A 21694-nucleotide genomic window follows, 5' to 3' on the forward strand; every position below is an offset into this window, starting at 1 on the left:
CAAAATACTTTGCTTTTGAAAGTCATACGCTGACATTCATGTTACAATTTAATTACTGTATATCTTTTTCCTAAAAACATGTAACTTTTTCATACAGATGAATACTGTGTCATTTGTGTTAATTGTACGGACAGAATGAGCTCTATCTAGACTAGAGGCAGGCAATGCAGTCCTCGGTGGCCGCATGTCCTGCAAGTTTATAGAGGTTTCTCTTCTTCAACTCTGGTGATTCCAATCACAGAATCATTAACAAGCTCCTGCCAGCTTCCTAACGAGGTGATAATTCTTATCACCCAAGTTAAAGAAGAGAAACCTCCAAAAACTTGCAGGGCATGTGGCACTTAAGGATCGGGTTGCCCACTTCTGATCTAGGCAGTGGCTTGTGCCCCTAATAAAGTGGTCAGTGCACATTGAAGGATTTAATCTGCTTGATTTTATTTTTTCAAATGTTGTGTTCATGGTTCTTAAAAGAAAGTATTATCTATACAGAAAACATCATTATTTCTCTACCTACCTACCTACCTACATACCTACCGTCTTCCCTCCCTAGTAGAGGTAAGATTGGGTCAAAAAAAAAAAGAATCCAGCCCGAATGGGCCCGCTGGTATCAAAGTCCAAAACATTTTAAATGAACATAATAATTTTCAAGAAAATAGTTTGTCACCAGCAAACTTATTCTTACTGATTTAACTCCCAGTACATAACAAATTTAATTTGAAGCCAAAAATCGGATACGTTCTGATCTGATTTGTTGTGATCCTTGAGGAGGAAAAAAAAAGACCATAGCTGTTTCCTTCTCTAAACACCTTTAATTTACTTTAGGATTGTTAATCAAGTGCAGTGTAAAATGAAGACACGTTAAGTCATGTTATTTGTATAGCCCTTAATAGTCTCAAAGGGCTGCACAGACCACCATTACACTATTCTCTGAACTGAAACCTACATGATGGCAAGTGAAAACTCAAAAACCTCTGCATAAGGTAAATAAAGAAACCTTGAGAAGGGGTCACACAAAAATACGAAGACAAACAAATGTTCCGGTATTGCCGGGCCATCGTTTGTCGAAAGGTGTGTATAAGTAACAATTGCATCAATCAGGGTGTTGGTTCTGGTCCTTGCGGCAAGAAGTCTCCCTCAGCCATGCCGGGTAACCTGTCCTGGGGCCGAGGAGAATATACCTCAACCGCGCCCGGGAAACCTGTCCCAGCGGTGAGGGGTAGGCTTCTCGGCCGGGCCTGGCTAACCTGCCCTGGCGGCGAGAGGAAGGCTTCTTGGCTGCGCCCGTGTTTCCTTTCTTGGACCAAGGGGCAAGGACCTTCAGCCATCCCATCACTGCAGCCTCCGTAATTTCTTTTTTCTGGGGGGGGCATCTGGTATCCGGCACTTGTGTTATGTTAGGGTCTAGCATACCTCCCACCACCGTTTTGACCTAGGCACAGGTATGTCATATTATCACACACCTGTGCCCAATCATCCTGAACCCTTTTAAGAGACATTTTTGTTCAGATCACTCTATCGAGTCATTTCGCGTTCTCCTGTCATCCTCCTTGAGTCAGTTTTACCACCAAGCCAGGTTTGTTTAACTCTGGTTTCTTTGTTACTTTGCGACTGGCATTTTCCGGTACTGTTTTTTTGTTTGGGCTTTTTTTGTTTTAGTACTTTGGTCCTGATTTTGTTAATGAATACCGTGCTTGTTTTTGATCACAACAAAAAAACAAAAAAATCCTGAACAAAATGGTTATACAGCAAGTACAATTTGAATTGGTTAGACTTTATTATTATTATTATTTATTTTTAATTTATTTTTTTCAAAAATACCGGGGTAATTGAAAAGTTGACAGGTACCATTTGACCAAGTTTTCTCAAGTCATGTTTATTTGTATAGCCCTTAATCACAAGATGTCTCATAGGGCTGTACAGACGAAAGATCATTACCACACCATTGCCTGATCCAAAACCTACATGAGGGCAAGAAAAAAACTCAAAACTTTAATATGCGAAAATTAAGAAACCTTGAGAAGGGTCCGCACATGAGGTATTCCCCCTTCCAGGATGACCAGGCTGCAATGGATGTTGCAAGGGCATCAACCAACAATACATCATCAACATGAAATATAGGTCATTCGTAGATTATAGATAAGTGTGTTTCAAGCCTAGATTTAAACACTCCCACTGAGATTGCAGATCGAATCTCAGTGGGCAAAGCATTCCACAGTACCGAGACCTAAATCAAGATTGCTCTTGAACCCGCAAATTTCTTCTTGGCTCTTGGGATCAATAGTAGACTGGCATTTTCCGAGCGGAAACATAGGCGCAAAATGAATCTGAAAGATACTCAAAATTTTGTATAATACCAACAGAACCTTAAAATTACATCTTAAACTGACAGGGGGCCAATGCAGGTCAGCCAAAATTAGGTTAATGTGGTCAAGTATTTTGTACTTGTTGCAAGCTCTTGATAATAGACTTCGGGAATATGCCATACAATACGTCTTGTTAAGAACTGTCCTCTCCTTCCGAAACTTCCCCTGCTGCGACAGGAAGTTGCCTTCGGTCCCGTTTGGGTGCAGCATAAAGGTAAGTGCGAGGATCTGCCGGGGCTGCCATATCCTTACATGCTTCGCCTTTTAACTCTTCCGGGAAGTCGTATTCAGAAAGTGCTGCTCGCGGGTCTTCAACCTGAGGCTCGTCATAAATGTGATCCACTTTCTCGTATGGCGGAATCGAGGGGTGGCAATCCAGGGCCTCGCCAGAAAAACAGGGTGGGATGAGTGTCACTTCAGAGTAATCGTCAGCGTCCTGACTGGTGGGCGGTGTACGCGGCATGGGAAAGGATAGGTGCGAGTATGTGAAATTCATGGACGGCGGCTCAGAGGTGCAGGGGCTCCTCCGTCTGCTGTCTTCCAACACCAACCCGCCGATCCCCTCTACCGTCTGCTTTAAGGCCACGCCCATCTGTGACATCAATCAGCAGCACATATCATGACGGCATGCGATGATGACATAATATTGTGACCTAACTTTACGACCAGTGTTGGGACTAAGACATTATGGAGGATCGCGTTCCTAGAATGTAATTCTCTCTAACAAGTACAATCATCCCTCGCTGTATCGCGGTTTCGATGCCTCGCGTATTTTCATTGTGTATTGCTGGGGTTTTTAACATGTTTTTTAACCTTCCCCTAAGGACAGTTGAGGTGTCCCTGAACCTGTTCTGAAAATCGCTCACCAGTGCTAAGTCATTGATTGATTTTCCCGTAAACTACGTCTATTAAACCCTATTCTAAACAATTAACCTGGTAATAACATAACATGATAAATTGTTATTTTAGAAATACAAATAAATAAACTCCAGTTCATGGGTTTCATGGACAAAATTCTATTCGCGTATTGCTAATTATTTTTAAGCAATTCAAAGAATTGAATGAGTATCTATTTATGTATTAAACAAACATATTTAGTCACCTTTTTGTTGATTTATTTTACAGGATATACAACAAATTACATTCCAATTTTTGGGTTTCATAAAGCGAATTAGCAGAAAATTACTTTTTCAGCTAGCTATCTGACTTCCTTTTTAGCTTTGTAGCTAGCTATCTTCCTACATTTTTAGCTATTTAAAGCCATCTAGCTATCTTTTTTAAAATTCTGCATGCTATCTAGCTAACATTTTTCCCTTTTTTGCTAGTTATCAAGCTAAATTTTGTCCTCCTTTCTAGCTGGCTATTTAACCTTTTTAAGCTCCCTACAGTATATGGATGTTTAGCTGGCTTTTTTGCTCTCTGGCTAGCTAGCTAGCTCCGTTTTAGTTTTGTACTAGTTTTACTTTTCTTGCTCAACTATAAATCTACTTTCTAGCAACTTAGCAAGCTCTCTCGCTTAATTGCTATTTTAGAAATTCATATCAAACTGAGTGTCCTTTGCGCTAATTAGAAACAAAAAGCATATCTTGGTTCGAAAAAGGTTGGAGCCCCTTTGAGTCTTGCGTTTAGCATTCTGATTGATGAAACAGCGCCCTGCCCCTTTTCTGCCTGTGCATCAATAATTTGCGGTCTGAGTTTTAGATGGACGCATAAGAGCTTGACAAACCTACATTAAATAGAGGCAAATTGTTTTCAATGTCGAGTTTTTTTTCCTGAGAGGAAGTGGAGAAAAAAATCAGAATCCAGCACGCAGTAAAACATTCTCTCAACAACTCAAAACATACATTAAAACACTCAAAGAAGCAAGGATCACACCCTTCTCAAATCTTATTTCTGAGAAATAAAAGTAATCCAATATTCCCTTCTCCACCTGCGACCACCTAATTAAAGTTGATTTTAATGAGTCTCCAACTGGAGCCGACAAATGCTCTTTGTGAGGATTTTGCAGACCATTTCAGATGTTAAATTACTAAAAGCAGGAACAGCCTTTTAGCCTGTCAGAATGTAAGCTGGACAATCGATTTTACCTGAGGAAACACTGGAAGGTTTTGCCTTGCTTGATGCAAGTCTTGACTACAACCTGCATTTTATACCAAATTCTCACATCTATTTTAAGGATATTTTATGGATTCTTTTAGGAAACAGATTTTAAATATTGTCAATTTCTCTCCACACAGCGTTTTCCCTGCAGCCAGTAAAATGAGTGTTTCATGACCAATTTGAAGGTGGTTTTTTTTTCAGTTTTGAAATGTCTCAATGGTCTTGGGCCATCCTATCTATCTGAATTGCTTTTATTATATCAGCCCTCTCGGTCTCTGAGGTCCTCTGGCAGCAGTTTGTTGACTTTTCCTAGGGTGAGGACCAAAACCAATGGTGGATGAGCATTAAACCACTTTGGTCCTCACCTATGGAACAGTCTGCAGGAGGACATCAGTTCTGCAGGGACCCTTGATATTTTGAAGTGGGGGCTCGAGGCCCTCTATTTTAATATGGCTTTAAACTGATTATTTTTTTTATTTAACTTTGTTTTGCTTAACTTTTAATCTTATACTGTATTATACTTTACTCTTACGTCACATTTTTCACGTTTTGTTCTGCAGTTGTCCTTATATTTTTATATTTCAGTGTTTCTTCATTTTGGAGGCCCACACTAGTAGGGTGTGGTTCAATGGCTGAAATCCTGAGGCTATCTGCTGCCATCCCTACCAATGTGGACAAGCCTCCCTCAGGTCTCTTTCCTCACATGGTTAGTCTGTGCCTTTTCATAATCACATTTTATTTTTTATTACTGCAGATTTTTTTTTACTGTATTTTACATTGATCGTGTCAGCATTACATCTTTCAGGTTGTTGGGCAGGGATAAAGTAGGAGATTTTATCGTCTTGTTGTACACTGAATGTTTTTATACAGTCGGCAAGGCAGTCCCACGGTGTGGAGGTCCAGGGTTCAATTCCAACAACCACATTGCGTTTCCTCTCTGTGTCTGTGTGGGTTTCGCTCGGGCACTCCGGTTTCCTCCCACATTTCAAACACATGCATGTCAGGTTAATTGTCCGGTTCAAATTGACCCTGGGTGTGAATGAGTGAGTGGGTTGTCCGCTCCTGTGTGCCCTGCGACTGGATGGTAACCAGTTCAGGGTGTCCCCTGCCCACTCTCCTGTGTAGGGCTCCTCTAACCCCCGCGACACTAGTGAGGCTAATGGCGCAGAGAATAAATGAATGGATGTTTTTATGCAGCACTTTTAATGGCAATATATTGCCTGAGAAGTGCTTTGCACATACATTAGATTTAATTTAAAAGCCTTCATGTCAACATTCTGGACCCATAAAAGTACCAAAAAGACGGGGAAAGATGCTTTCTATCTCCGAAAAAGTGTATAGCAGGGGTGTGCAAACTTTTTGAGTCGTGGGCCGCATTGGCTTAAACATTTTTGAAAGGGCCAGGAGGAGAAAAAATGTTGATTACATTTTTTGTATATAGCGATACAGTCTCGAATACAAACCTCAGCAATACCTGAGTGTAGCTCCTATGCTGTTAGACAGGACAGAAAAGCTACTAGACTTGTTCTAGGTTTGAGGAGTGGTAATATTTATTTTGTTAAATATGTTTAATTTTGGGCAGCATGGCGGGGCAGTGGTTAGCGCGTGTGCGGCACAGTTCTGAGGTCATGAGATTGAACCTTCCTGTGTGGAGTTTGCATGTTCTCCCCGTGGGTTGCGTGGGTTTCCTCCGGGCACTTCGGCTACCTCCCACATTCCAAAAACATGTACGTCAGGTCAATTGGCCGGTCCAAATTGTCCCTAGGTGTGAATGAGCGAGTGACCTGTCTTTCCCTGTGTGCCCTGCGACTGGCTGGCAACCAGTTCAGGGTGTCCCCTGCCCACTGCAGGAAGACAGCTGGGATGGGCTCCAGCACCCGGTGCAGATAATGAATGGATGGATGGATGTTTTATTTTTTTTTCAGTTTGATAGCCGATCATCCACTCTAATTTTGTTGTTAACCTATTTTTAGTAGCAACATTTACGTTTATCTGCACTGATAGGGTTTAGAATTAACAATCAATCTATTTTGTGTCAGAATAAGTTACACAGTAATACACTTTGAATTTCAATGACAGTTCAAATGAATGACAAGAAGGTTCATTAAATAAGCAAAGAAAACACAATTCCAATGTTTTCTAGTTCAGGGGATCCTAAATGCATGGGTGGAGAAGCACCTTTTCCGTTACTGGCTTCATCTAGTGTTAAAACTGAGAAGTGCAACAGAGTTGCACCATGTGGGGGCCATATTCAACTATATTTTCAGAATTTGCTGCGGGCGGCAGTCGCCCCACGGCCCGTAGTTTGGACACCCCATGGTGTATAGTTTTCAAACGTTGAGAATAAATCTTTAACTATTTATAAATGTATACCAAACAAAAGTGACAAAAATATAAAGATAATCATCACACTAATAACACACTGTAAGTGCATAAAAACTAAATTGTTTACCTAGTTTTTTTAAATGTGTATTTGTGTCTTATTTATTGCATTTTAACACAAAGGGTGAGATGAAGTAATTTAATCTGTGCTGTATGTAGTGCATATTTATTAAAATTGATGAGTACTTCATATTTTTGGGTCAAATTAATATTTTTGCCTCCAACTGGCTCCCATAGAACTATCTGCACAAGTGCCCAAATCAGTCCACTAATCATATATTTACAATAAATCTATATTTTTTTAAACAAAGTAACTGGTAACTGTAACTAATTACTGTTTTTCAGTAAAGTTTCCAACACTGGTTACCACCAATACTGACCCGAGAGGCTGAAGACGGCAAGTCGTAGGGCGTGGGTGGTAAGGGCGGCAGGTTGACTCTCCTGGAGGTGCCCCGCTTTACAGGCACGCCTCCTGACGTTTGAAGGGCACGTTGTACACTAATGGCCGCCTCCACTGCCTGGAACAGGACGTGGCCTTCTTTGGTGTCAAATTCAAAATTGCCCTCGCCAGAAGCACAACGACGACCCGCCTCTACTGAGAAACAAATCTGAAAAATACACATACAAACAGAAGATGCATCATTACTGTGTGGCGTGTGATGAAAAGTGAAAAATTATGCACATATTTGCATTTCCAAAATTACTACAGACCTGTTTAAAAGCCGCATGCTTCAACTTAAGAACAAAACTCAATTTTGTTTTTGTACAAGCCTCACTGGATTTTAAGTTTAGGCATAAACAGACAAAAAAGGAACAAATTCCCAACATGACACAATTTTTAGCTTTCTTGTTTTCAGTTCATTTCCAAGTTGTTTACGTCACGTGTTTTTAAATCATGTGACCACTCAAGATGGTAATTACAAAGACAAACACATATTTACAGGGATCAGAATTTTCCGCGGATCCGCGGATTTCCGCTGTTTTTGAACCCCAAAGGTCATTCCCGTAAATTGTCTAAATTCGATGAGAAAATATTTTGGGGGGGTGAGGTATGACACGTAACTGTTTCATCACCCCAAGTTAGCATTTAGACCATTGGTCGATAGGTTCGCTTATAACCAATCAGCGGAGCTTTTGTTCAGAGCAGTGGCTTTCTCAAACATGGCGCTCCTTCCGGTCTTTTCAAACGATGAAATGAGTGTTTGAAAAAGTAAATATGAAAATACTAAGAAAAGAAGACGAGGCTTTTGTCTCCGAGATTGATAAAGGAATCAAGAATAAATTTAAGTGGTCATGGCTGGAGAAGACTGTCACAGTAAACGTTAAAATCGCCGCAAAGATCGAGGAAGTTACAGAAACTTTGAGCCAGTTCATCGCAAAGTGTGATGTTCCAGGGAAAGCAAAGTGTCTATACTGTGTCGATCTGATCAATTATGGTACGCGAGGTTGTGTGGCACTGATCGATCATGCTAAAATGAACAAGCACAAAGCAAAAATAGCTTGCCGGCGATCAAATTATGCACTCGGATCCGCATTTAAAATCGGCAGCCACCGGTTCAACATTATTGGCCGTTTCAAATCCTTCCACTTCAAATACTAGCAGCAGTCAACCACTGGTTCCCCTGTGTGACAGAAAATCCCAATCTGAGGTATTTATAAATCTATTTATTTATGAAATGATTTTATCTTTTGTGTTTATACAATATTTAGAACAGGATAAACAAAATTTAAAATTTGTTATAAACATGATTAAAATAGATTATTTTGTATCATCATGATCATGTTCAATATTACAAATGCTTTTAATGTCAATATATTATTATTTTTTTAATTTATATATATATAATAATAATAATAATAATTTCCTTTGTATTGTCATTCTTTGTAACAATGTACACAGAACGAAATGTCGATACACCTGACCCGTTGTAGCGAGTCGATGCAGCCGCAGCCAACAGAGGGCGCCGCCATTATACCAATTAGGTATGTCTCGGCCGAGGCGCGAACCAGCGACCTCCCAGTCTCAAAGCGGGCACACTACCATCTAGGCTATATAATACATGGTTTCTGTTTTGTTGGATTTAATTCATTCTAGTGCAATTTTCACATAGCAAATAAGATAAATGCTGTTGACTTCAGGGGGGCTTCACCCCCCTGAGCCCCCCACCGGGCTCCGCCCTGGACCCTGGCTATTTCAGCTGAAAATGAAAATCTCCATTCTGATCCCTGTATTTACTACTGTGCAGAGAGAAAACACAGAATAGGGCTGCGTCACATAAAATATGAGCTCAGTATTTCTAGACGACAGCGCCAGGTTAACCATACTGTGGAGAAGTGGGCCAGATTGCAACACAGACGTGCCTTTTTTTGTTGTTGTCATTGGTGGTTGCCATTGTACTCTAACAAATTGCATTCGCTGGTTATCATTCCATAAGGATTTGAGGCAACTTTAGTAACCCGACATTGACACCAATGATCCGGAAAGAGAAGTGTGGCATTTTTGAGAGATAACTCCTACTCCTGTCAAATTTGGATGTATAAATTGAGGATTCATTTGTGGGTGAAAAAGTAACAATATCGTGACTATGTTGTAAACATTGAATAAAGTACTTTCAAAGCACCCATTTTGATCATGTTATGCATTATATCAACAATGTTGGCAAAAACAAGGAATACTTTCTCTCAAAGGGCGTCAAAAATGTTTTCAGACTACATCATGGTGTTTTGTATTTAAAGCGGGTACAGCTTGCCATTTTCCTCGATGCCGCCACAAAAAAATAAGCCACCCCTTAAGAATACTACAGAGACTAAAAGTGACCAAACCGCACCACTTTTCTTTGAATTCTTTTGCGAAGTCTTTCTCAAGGTTTTTTTGGGGTTGTTTTTTTACCCTTGGCAGAAAGATGACGGACAATCTTATGTCAGTTCCCTCTGGGTGGTTCTCCTACTATGTAAAATAAATACAGATTTCTGAAAATCTAAGTATTGAACAAAAAGTTTATCATGTATTTTTGCTAATTATTCAAATCACTATTGTTTTTTCAAATTAATGCAAGGTTTTTTCCCCCACTAGGAGGCGCTAAATAATACACACTGTCCCTTTAATGGTGAAACTTTTCACAAATGCACTGTCGGCCATCATTGGCCCTAATATTACCGTACTATTATTATCATATAATTAATTTTTTAAGGGACCTTATTCAAAAAAGCGTTGAGGTGCAAGTGTTTTAGACCACCAAATGTATATCTGTACACGCCACCATGTTTGTGTGAGTGTATGTACACGTGTAGTACCTTGTCCCTCCCAAAGCGACGAAGGAATCTATACGGCCAGGACATGAGTGCAACGCCTTGGATGTCCAGGAAGTGAAGTGCGTCCACACTGGTTCTCAGGATGCCATCCCCTTTTAAACCACAGCGTTCCGAGGACAATGTACTACGAACATGCACCTTGAAGTCACGCCCTACTGACATGCGTGAATATACAAACTCAAGTAAAGTCACATTTATTTGTATAGCCCTTAATCACAAAACATTTAAAGGAAAGCACGGGCCACAACTACAACATCCCCTGATCCAAAACCTAAATGAAGGCAAGGAAAAACTCGAAAACCCCACCATGAGGAAAATAAGAAACGTTGAGAAGGGCCACGCAAGAGGTAATCCCCCTTCCAAGATGACCAGACTGCAATACATGTTGCATTGGGTAACAATACACAAAACGTTGTCAACATTAAGCCCCGCGACTGGCTGGCAACCAGTTCAGGGTGTTCCCCGCCCAATGCCCGAAGATAACTGGGATAGGCTCCAGAACCCCCGCGACCCTTTGTCGGTGGTCGGCACATTTTCTGTGCCACAGAAAGGCATACAGTAGTATGTGACTATTTTCTTGCGGCCCAGCCTAATTAGAACATTAGGGATAACAGGCGGCACGGTGAGGGAGTAGTTTGCGCGTCAGTCCCACGATGTGGAAGTCCAGGGTTCAAGCTCAGCTACTGGCTTCCCAGTGCGGGGTTCTCATGTTCACCCTGTGTCTTTATGCGTCAGCTACAGCGCGATTCGAGTTTGAATCCTGCTTCATCCAATGTTGAGCAAATGACGTCAGCAATGTCAGTTAAGGTGCAATGTGCACTCAAGCTTTGATTCTATCATATGCTGAAAAAATGTAGTCACACGAACAAATTCAGCATTTATTTTCTCTCTGAGCAGCCTGGTACCAAACGACCCACAGCCCGATGGTTGCCAGCCATTGCCCTAACAGGAGGGTTCCGGGTCTCTTCAGGGGCTTACAGTTAATATTTGTTCATGAACTTTTTATTGAGGTTTATCAACTGTCCATTTGTTAAAATAAAAAAGCAAAACCACTTGGGGGAAACTCATGCAGACTGGAAAGTGACAAAATATACCTTACAAACACTAACTTAATTGATTGATTAAATGATTTAAAAGTCTTTGTGCTTTTGATTTTTTTAAAAAATGTTTATCTGAATACAGGAACTTTGCTGTTAGATTTCAAATATATTACAGTAAGGAGTTAAAGTTTCTTAAAACTTCTGCAAAAACACAACGATGCTATTTTTCTATAATTTTATACTTTTAATATTGCCCTAAGCGATGCATCTGTGAAAATCATTTTAAGAAAAATCACATTGGGATGGGTTTCCTCAATGTTTACTCGTTGATTAATAGTAGTCAGCAAACACAGCTACAGTGGGTGCTTTGCAAGCGGCACCTGGTTTTTGCAACATAAGGTGGAAACTGGAAGTCACTGTGTGACGTGATGCAGCTATTCTTTCTCCTGTGCTTCTCTCAGCATTTTCCATTGGGCCACATAAGATTATGTGGCAGTCCACATATGGCCCACAGGCCATGAGTTTGACACATGCTCAGGGACATTTCAATTTTATTTTCAGTCCCACAGTTGTATTCATACAAATATAGTGTAAGCCCATACCTCTGACAGACAACTTGCAGCAATGGATCACTCTTTCGGAGCGATTACAAAACAGGGAGTGTGAATTGTGGTGAGTGAAATAAATGAATGAGATCTTTTATTTAATGTCAAAGGTTGAATACGGCAACAACATCTATTTGTGTAATGATGTTGCTCCTGCTTTGTCACTTGCGATAGGATTTCTCAAAAATGCCATTTATACGGGGTTATTCGTTTGTCGTTAGTCATGTAAACAATTAATTTAGTTAGGTCAAAAAATATGACCTCTTATCCCAGTTAGACTATTGCATGTAAACCTATTAAATGATTTCTTTGATGGGCGTTCATGTTACTTTCTGTCTGTAAAGAACAATAAAATAAACTAATGTTCAAGAGTTTGGGGTTGCTTTGTAATTTTCTACAGAAAAATCTGTTTTTTTCAACGAAGATTCCATTGAACTAATTAATGTGGTAAATGACTATTTTAGCTGCAATAGTCTGGTTTTAGTGCAATATCTACATAAGTGTAAAGAGGCCCATTTCCAGCAATCAGCACTCCAGTGTTCTTAAGGAACATTGTGTTTGCTATTTGCGTTAGAAGCCTAATGAATATTGGGAAAACCCCTGTGCAAATATGTTAGTACAGCTCAAAACAGTCTAATTGGTTAGAGAAGCTACAAAATGGACCTCCTTTGAGCTATTGGAATATCTGGAGCATCACATTTGTGGGTGAGATGAAATTTTCAGAATGGCGAGAAAAAGGGAATTTTCGGGTAAAAATCGACATTCTATTCTTGCTCTAAGAAACAAAGGGCTATTCGAAATGAGAAATTGACAAGAAACTGAAGAACTCCAAAAATGGTGTATAGTACTCCCTTCAGAGAACAGCACAAACGGACTCTAACCACACTAGAAGGGAACAGCCAAGCAAAAGAACATTAGAGTCTCTAGTTTGAGAAAAAGACCCCTTGCCTCAACTAGCAGTTCCGTTAAATAGCATCTGCAAAACAGAAGTGTCAACATCTACAGTGAAGAGGCGACTTGGAGATGCTAGCTTTAAAGGTGAAGTTGTAAAGAAATCCTGACCAACAAAAAGAAGAGATTGCTGTAGACAAAAGAACACAGACATTAGACACGTCATTTGATAAATTTTCATGGAAAACACAAAATTGTCTGGGTGACCCCAAACTTAGTGTGTGGCTGCGTCAATAATTATGACAGTACATTGTAACAGCAAGGATGAGATTTGAAATTCCCTCTCACCAGGCAAGCTTTGCATGTTGGCCCTCTGACATGCACTAGACAAGTCTGAAGTTCCAAGGCAACGTTAGTAGCTGTCCTCCAGGTTCAACCTTTATAGGTCACTGTAAATTGAAGTTATTTAGACGAGATGTCTGTGTGGGGAACACAGGGGAACATGTGGAAAGTGCATGTGCTACACAGCCAAATTCCTTTGTCTCCAGATTTTAAATAGACAGATGTTTGTAAGGTTTTCATTTCTCAAACACATTTCTGTAGATGTATAACATTACCATTCATTGTTTTTGTTCATATAGTGACATTTATTTTGTATTTGCTTTCTGATACTTATGTTTAATATGTGTATGATTGGCTTTCTATGCGTGTGTTGCATGTTTTTATTCAAGTTTATTACATTTTTGTTGTGTTGCTTCGTTTATTAATTGTGTTTTGTTTTATTGACTGTACCTTTGGATTTAACTCATTCAGTGGAAACCACCTGTCTTAAATTGGAGGTCTGTGTGCCTGCTGTTTTTCAACGAAATGAATGCTGACGTTGTAAACTCGATTACATTGTTGTAAACTCGATTACATTGTATGGACATTTTTTACTAGTTCTAACTAGCTATGTTGGTGTCTAACCATTGTTAGTTCTTATTATGTAGATGAGCTGCTGTTGTGATTAACCAGGGATTCAAAACAGATATCCGGATATCACATTTATTGAAAACTGTTATGTGCTCTTATTTCAGTGTAAAAAGTGTCAACACAACTGCAACAAAATAACAACTATAGATTTTAGGGTCTAGCATACCCCAACTGGCGTTTTAAACTAAACACAGGTGTGTCCCACTATCACACACCTGTGCCCAATCATCTTGAACCCCTTAAAATTGACATTTTTGTACAGAAAACTGCAGTTCATTTTGAGTTCTCCTGTCATCATCCTTGTGTCATTTATTACTTCCCCGCCAGGTTTTTTTGTTTTCAGGTTTGTTTGTTACTTTGATCCACACATTTTTAATTTCCTGTTTTGGTAATTGTTTCTAGTTTGAACTTTGTCAAGTTTGTTTTATGTTTCTATAGTTTTTTGTTTGGAGATTTTGTTAGTTGCTTTGTGCACACTTGTTTATTTGGTACCTTGGTCCTGATTTTCTTAATAAATATCGTCCTTGTTTTGGAGAACCACTGCCTGCATTTCCTGTCCCCCCAGATAGGTTTATCACCACTGCTATCAAATTATAACAGAATGACCGACTATAAAAGGACCCTCGGCTGCCACTGGTTACCTGTCCTGGCGGAGAGGCGTAGACCCCTCAGCCGCACCCAAGTAACCTGTCCTTGTGGGGAGAGGAATACACCTCAGCCGCATTTAGAGTCTGATTTAAGGAATTTATTTTCACTGTAACGAGACTCTAAAAGTTTGCATTCTTCCCATTGACATGTGCACCTGCCCACCCCACCTTCTTGACTGACAGCATACACTGCCTATTACAGACGTGCAAGCAGGCAGTCAGTCACGCCCACCCAATACACACACACACAATCTACTCTGTGGAATCAAAAAGCAATGGACGATACGTTGATATTAATGACAATTAAGACAATTCAGTTGGAAATCCACAAAGAAATTAAACAGCAAAGTGCGAAGTAGCAAGGGGTGTGAAACCAAGGAGTCAGGTTATAAGGACACATTTTGTTGTGTGTCACCAGTAGCAAATTGGTAACTAAATGGTTACTTTCAGAGTAACTCGGTACTTTCGGAGTCAGTAATCCCAGGGGTAACTGAATTACTTTTTAAATGACGCAACTAGTGACAGTATCGAATTACTGTTTTTCAGTATTGACCCCAATACTGTTGGCAATGACTTGTGCATGCTCCTGCACCATAGGAAGCTTTTTAACGTCATCCCCACTGTGATTATGTATCTGCTGACGTTTACGTCGACAATCATGTGTGTCTTGGGTGATTCGAAGTAGTGCCGGATGGTTTGGGCCTTCATGGCCACCACCAGTACTGCAAGCACAAACTGCAGCTGTTGGTAGAGAGCCCTCCTGGGATAGAATGACTAAGATAACGATGATTGTGTGACACAGTAATTTTTACTTTGATGTACAGATTTGTGGCAGTTTTCTGTTGATACATAGGCATAGTCTTGGATCATATATATACTGCTATGCCAATATTACCATGAAGCCGTCATTTATAATATAAAGATAAATACTAGAGATCATAAGTTTTTGATATTGGACACTTACAAAGGAGATTGCATAGGATCCCAGTTAATAATTTTGACAAATCAACCTTACTGTTGTTCATTGTTTTGACTATTATGCACTGTTTACATCATTGTCACTCCTGGCCAATAGTGTTGTTGTTCTTTGACATTTACACCCTTTAGGGCAGATCTGCTTTTGTAATCTAGGAGATCTAATAAAAAGAAAAGGCTTCTAGAGAACAGGTTGCAATTTCTTATTGAAAGTTCCAGCTCCCCTGTTCTCTTGCAAGTCTAAAATCCATTTATGTTTTCTCTCCTTGTTTTGGTGACTACTAAACTTCAAACTTATCAAAAGCCTTGAGACGCTGTGAGATACTGGAAAATGGATTCTGCTCAGTTTGTTTTAGGAATGAAAACAAACAATGAGTTTTCATGTCCATGGCACTGCGGATGGATGAGATGCATTTGTCTGTGGCAATGGATAAGTTCAGCATAGAAACATTTGGCATTGCAGTCAGGAAACATAATTTCCTGTTGCATTCTTAGAAACCAAATATGGCTCCCTGACACACATACACTTACAGACTTTTTTTATCCTACTTGAGACATTCCATTTTCTAACCCCGCAACCCAGGGTTGTCAAATATATAGCCCACGGTAGCTGTATTTTCTGACACCATTTATCAACCAAAAAAAATTTGAGGAAACACCCATCTCAATGTTAAAAATAATAGCAGAAAGGCATTTTAAATAATTTGTACTTAAATCATTGTCCTTTTGCGATATTTATCACTTTCCGGTTTACATTTAGATATTCGAGTAAAATGAACTGTAGTGGAAATCAATTCAGTTGTTGTTTGGCTTCTTTTTTGCGGATGCAGTTGATAAACAATATGGGGGAACCCCCTCAATAATCATTGAAAAATCAAATAGTAATTTAATTGTGAGCCTCTGAAAGATCCCCAGCGCTACAGCTAAGGCACACTCTTTATGCCATTAATTTACTTGTCCGACTTTGTTTGACACGCCTGTCTTAACCTACCCCTCTGTCTACCATGTATCTAAAATCATGTTTTCAACCCTAAAGAAAGCGTCTAGCCCACTGAGAACCACTAAACGTCCAGTATTGATCCCCACAATGATGGTAAAAACATTTAAAAGGTTCTAAGAAGGCAACAAAGATGAGTACACATACAGCACACACACTCTCAAATTTGGTACCTGTGTTGGTGGTGGTGCTGTATAAAGTGTTTTCCTCCATCCCTTCTTGCTCTTTTCTCTGTTCTTGCTTCTGTTCTTTGCTTTTGATAGGCTCCTCCCAGTTAACCTGTACACAGTTACAAGCACAGGATGAAGAGTTCTCTTTAGCTAGCTGAGTTAGCTACCTAGCAGATTGCATGATTACATAATTGTACTTGTTGTCGGATTCATAGATAGATAGATAGATAGATAGATAGATAGATAGATAGATAGATAGATAGATAGATAGATAGATAGATAGATAGATAGATAGATAGATAGATAGATAGATAGATAGATAGATAGATAGATAGATAGATAGATAGATAGATAGATAGATAGATAGATAGATAGATAGATAGATAGATAGATAGATAGATAGATAGATAGATAGATAGATAGATAGATAGATAGATAGATAGATAGATAGATAGATAGATAGATACTTTATTCATTCCCGCAGGGAAATTCACATAGACCTTCTAACGTAGTACCTCCCTCATGAAATTGTTTGAAGCAATTAATCAAACACTTCTTACTCACTCACCAATGAGGACAAGTGGGTGGGTGAGTCAGGATTTTTAAAATCAAGGTGGGTGCTCCTTTGTCTATTTCTTCATTACCCTTTAACAGCTAGTTGTCATAATTATCATTGTCACAATGGGGCGGCAGTAGGTCATGAAGTAAAGCAATCATTTTGGGACAGATTTCAGGTTTGATTCCCAGCTCCTCTGAGTTCAATGTCCTTGGGCAAGACACTGAACCCTTAATGCATCCGATTAGCCTTGCATGGCTGACGCCGCTACCAGTGGGTGAATAGGTGGGTGTGAAGCACATTGTCAAGCATTGTCAATGCTGTTATATAAATGCAGACCATTAAATAAATGCAGACGTTCCTGCACTCTTTTTCCTGTGTCTCTGTAGGTTCCCTTTCTCTACCTCTTTCTCCCCTCTATGTCTCTCAAACTTACTTGATTCAGTCACTGGCTTCCGGGTTCAATTTTCCTTCTCATAGCTTCGGGTACTGGTCCAGAATTCCCTCCTATCACGACTCTCCCTTGTCAATATTCAAAGACTCGGTTCCCTTGGATCTGTGGTAGTTTGTTGCCTTTCTTGTCACATACCAAGCACTCTTACCTTTTTGTTAATCAAGTGTATCAAACCCTTGCCTGATGTTTCGGATCAAAAGTACAGACTAAGGAACTCTTGAAGTGTCCCTTTTGCTGATTGATCTTAAAATACCACTGATCCCTTGCCTGCATCTTGGACCATGATTTTTACCTCGTTACCTGACTTCTCGTGTACCAAATCCTGTCCAATTAAAGACCTCCATTACTTAATTCATATTTGTTGCTGAGTGGGTCCTTGACAATCATCCCGGTTAAATACTTCAGTAGGTCTAACATTACCTCGAAAAAAATAGGTGAAGTTGTATAAATGATTTTTAAACGACCTATTTAAATCCAAGCTTAGCCTAGCACTGCGGTGAAATTGCAAAGGCGGGCGTACTGGAAAGGCAAGCTTGCATAGTGTTTTAGTCCATTCGCTGACTTCATCCGCATGGGCCGCTAGGACCTGAACCTTATCAACAGTCTCCAGCAGAAAAGGGGCAGAGTTAGCTGGACACGCCTCCACGTGTACATCGGTGCTGACACGGACCAAATCTGACACACGGATCACCTAAGGAGACAAATGATAGACCTGTTAAATTACTGATGTCGTTGCAGATGGAGGAAACACAACGGCAACAACATACAAACGACCTTTGTGTGTTTGCGCCTGCTCCTTTGCGTCTTCTCACCGTTGCCGCCATCTTTGACATCCCACAATTCCAGACGGGAGATGGAAGATGAACTTTCCCGGAACAGCATGCACCACATGCTTTTCCACTTCTTCATGTAAAAACATAAGCATCAAAAAACATTTGTGGAGGAAACAGTTATCTGTAAATGTATTTCAACAAAGGCTTCCAAGGTACCCAAGGAAATAAGAAAGCCACAAAGCCACTAAACCACAACAGCAAAACGGAATCTAAAATGTTCAAGGTAGGCATGAGAAGATAACTGGCTTAGTGGTGTATGGTTGTGTAGGCATCAACATCAACCCAGAGAGAGAGAGAGAGAGAGAGAGAGGGCACACTTTTCGAAAACAAGTTCTACTTCCTGGTGGGAATCGTCTTCGCCAAATATGCCAAATTTGCATCAAGAACAGAAATAATCGGATTAATTCCTTAAATTTAGTGTGAAAGGGCTAAAAAATCACAGGATATGAGTTTTTTGAAAATGTTACCGGTAAATAAAACAACACTGTTTTGATTTATTGTTTTATTCAAGAAAAAGATGTATTATAAATTTGATACCTAATGCCATTTTTATTTAGAATCTTAAATCGTCCCATCGCTACACTCCCAGCAGTAGAAATCTTTTGGAGTTTTGACGAAATCTTGTATAGTCCGGTTCAGCCATGTGTTACTCCAAAAATCGTAATGTAGATTTAGGTTTTGTTTAGCTTATCCAACACCAACCAATTAAAGTCCAACTATAGTCGTCGTCCTTTTTTACCTTATCTGGAATCCCATAAAACAGCTTTTTAGTCTTATAACTTGCAAGGCTTACCTTCCACATAAAGTCATATTTGCCTGACATTAGCGACAAACCAGACCAAGGTCAAAATTAAACAAAATGACAACTAAAAAGTATAAGTGTTATCCCTGTTAAAAAGTTGAAATTAGATACCAGTGAAAAAAAGGAAAATTCGACATGGAAAGAAATTTGATTTCAAATAGTGAGTTAGTAAATAAAAGGATAACTCGAAAAATAAATTGTTAAAATTTGATTGGAAGCACATTGTAGTAAATATTTCATCTCACCAAGTAATACAATTAATACATTAATAATTCCCTCTTAAAGTAAAGTTTGAAGCAAAAACATATCATAGACATTACGGGAAGGCCTTTAGCACGTCTTTCATCATTGCTCGCTGCGGGCTAAAAACGCTGACAGCATAGAAGACTGGACCTGCGATTATCAATGGCAATCGTTAGCAAGACATTGCTTAGAACATCATGAGTTTTGGACCATTTATTTTTTTTTCCCTCACAGCAAAATTCCTCGATTCCTTGGACGATTGGAAATCTTGGTAATCTGAATAGGGAGCTACCCAGACCAAGAATCCAACGAGGATCTGATTCATCATAGAGCTCCACATCCAGGTCACGGTAGGAATTTGATTATTCCTTTTTTCTTGACCGTCAACTCATGAAGTCTGAGAACTAGTGTGTGCTTTTGTTCAAAATAATTTTGACTCTGGTATTTCCTTTATTAATCTTAACACTCAGCAAACCTAGAACTAGTCTAATAGATTTTCTCTCCTCTGTGTTAGGGTCTTACACACCTACTACCACCAGAGGGTCCCAACTGGGGTTTAAACTAGGCACACATCTGTGCCCAATTATCCTGCACCCTTCAAAATGACATTTTGAATTGCACACGTTTGTTCGGTTATTATCATGTTTCAGTTCTCATGCCATTGTCATCCTGGTTTTTCTTGTCATTTTCAACTTAGTTTTCTTCTTTCAGTTTTTTTGTTCCCTGTGTTATTCAATTTCCAGTTTCAGTGTTGCTAATTTGGACACTCATGTTTTTTGGGGGTTTCCTGTTTCTTGTTTGGACATTTAATAAGTTGTTTTGTGCCCAATTCTTTGTTGCTACTTTGCTCCTGGTTTTGTTTTTAAATACAACCTTCTTTTTGAGCACCCCTGCCTCCAGTTTCTGTTTCCTCCTACAATGGGTCCATAATCCTCCAAAATCATAACACACTGCCTAATAGCATAGGTGCTACATAAGTCTTCTCCAGAGACACAACTTAACACTCAATCTGTAAACTTTCAAAATTTACCATTTTAATCAGTGTTTGCAGCTAACTTAAGCACAGAACAACCTGGTCAACAACCAACATCAGAAATGCTCCCTCAAATTCCCAGAGACAGCAGCCAAGAATTTGATGCAATTTAACAGCTTGCTGAAAAATTAAGGGAAACCCAACATAGGAAAGTCAAAGTTTCAATTTGATTTGAGGCCACGCTTTTGTTACTGTCAATAATAATATTGTACATTTTTAAAATTAAGAATATTTTTGCTACCTCGTAATCATTGGCAAAAAAAACCTTGTTAGCAATAGCTTTGGTTAGTGTGCCTTACCTTTCCAAACCTGTGGTGCAGAAGGTAAACATGTCCTTCTTTCTTCACATCTTTGTCCATCTTAACACGGCAATCTCGTTGTCACACTTGCTTGTTGGCTTCTTAATCCGTCTAAACGACGGCTTGTATGTCCCCAATATTTGTTGCACGTCTTTTCCTGCTGACATTTGTGACCTCAATTTCCTCTTTTTGCGTCCTTACTGTCACTTCTTCTCTTCTGCAGTATCAGCTTGACAGTAGTGGCAACTTCCTGTTCTTTGCTTCTTACAACATGCACATACAATGTTCAACACAAGCTGAACTTGTGCTAAATGTAATACATGCTGAAGAAGCTCCAATATAACGTTTTACCACAACATCTTGGGATTTGAGTACAGAAGAAAACTCCAGAGTTGACGATTTAACACCAGACTAAAAGCCAGAATTAGCTTTAAAGCAGGGGTCTCAAACCTAAATGACTTGGGGGCGAATGGAGCTAGGGTCAACTTACAAATGACAAGGGTATCATTTGACATCAGATAACGCCCTATCGTGCAGTGCAACTGAAAACAAGTGATAAAAAGACAAAGTGACCAAACCACACCATTGTTCTTTTAATTGTTTTGCCTAGACTTTCGCACGTTTTTGGGGGTATATGTAGCAGCAAGATGGTGGAGAATGATGTCAGCTCCCTAGACATGAGCCCGTTTGCCCCCGGACTGCAAGTTTGAGACCCCTGCTTTAATGCAATAATGTCAGAGTTGATTTTAGAGATGAAGAATTAACTGATTAAAATAACAAGACACGGATTTTTGTTTGTAGTAATTGTTTTTCATTTAAATGTTGGGCTCCGACATACAAACCTTTAATTCACAGGAACTAATTACACTGGTTTTAAATACAAATCTGAATACTTGTTTACTTAGAATCTTTTTTTTTATTTTAAAGACAGTCTCTCAGTATGTAAACCAGAGGTCTCCAACGTGGACAACCTGAGTAGCCTGCATACTGGTTCTGAAAATATACAATGGTTCATTGTGA

At 39.5% G+C, this 21694-nt stretch overlaps 1 protein-coding gene across 1 annotated transcript; it reads right to left on the reverse strand.

The window, feature by feature from the left end:
* Positions 1-1853: 1853 nt before the first annotated feature.
* dok2 (docking protein 2) lies at positions 1854-20810 on the reverse strand. The gene is made up of 7 exons (XM_088352293.1): positions 20675-20810; positions 18239-18367; positions 17985-18155; positions 16458-16563; positions 10140-10312; positions 7226-7453; positions 1854-2955 (listed from the first exon to the last, which is right to left on the reverse strand). Exons 1-7 carry the CDS (start codon positions 20732-20734, stop codon positions 2497-2499), a joined length of 1326 nt encoding a protein of 441 aa, XP_088208419.1. The 5' UTR covers positions 20735-20810; the 3' UTR covers positions 1854-2496.
* Positions 20811-21694: the final 884 nt, after the last annotated feature.

This window comes from Urocampus carinirostris, chromosome 14, assembly GCF_059441175.1.
Source record: "Urocampus carinirostris isolate Australia breed hairy pipefish chromosome 14, RoL_Ucar_1.0, whole genome shotgun sequence".
In the NCBI taxonomy this organism is placed as follows: domain Eukaryota; kingdom Metazoa; phylum Chordata; class Actinopteri; order Syngnathiformes; family Syngnathidae; genus Urocampus; species Urocampus carinirostris.

Bases quoted from the DNA above. Each gene is read 5' to 3' on its own strand.
- dok2 (XM_088352293.1), bottom strand. From the start codon at position 20,734: ATGGACAAAGATGTGAAGAAAGAAGGACATGTTTACCTTCTGCACCAC. The intron at 7,454-10,139 runs GTACTACACGTG...TGTATTTTTCAG, and splicing joins GTCGCTTTGGGAGGGACAAG to ATTTGTTTCTCAGTAGAGGC. The intron at 2,956-7,225 runs GTCAGTATTGGT...TTGATGTCACAG, and splicing joins TGCCGTCTTCAGCCTCTCGG to ATGGGCGTGGCCTTAAAGCA.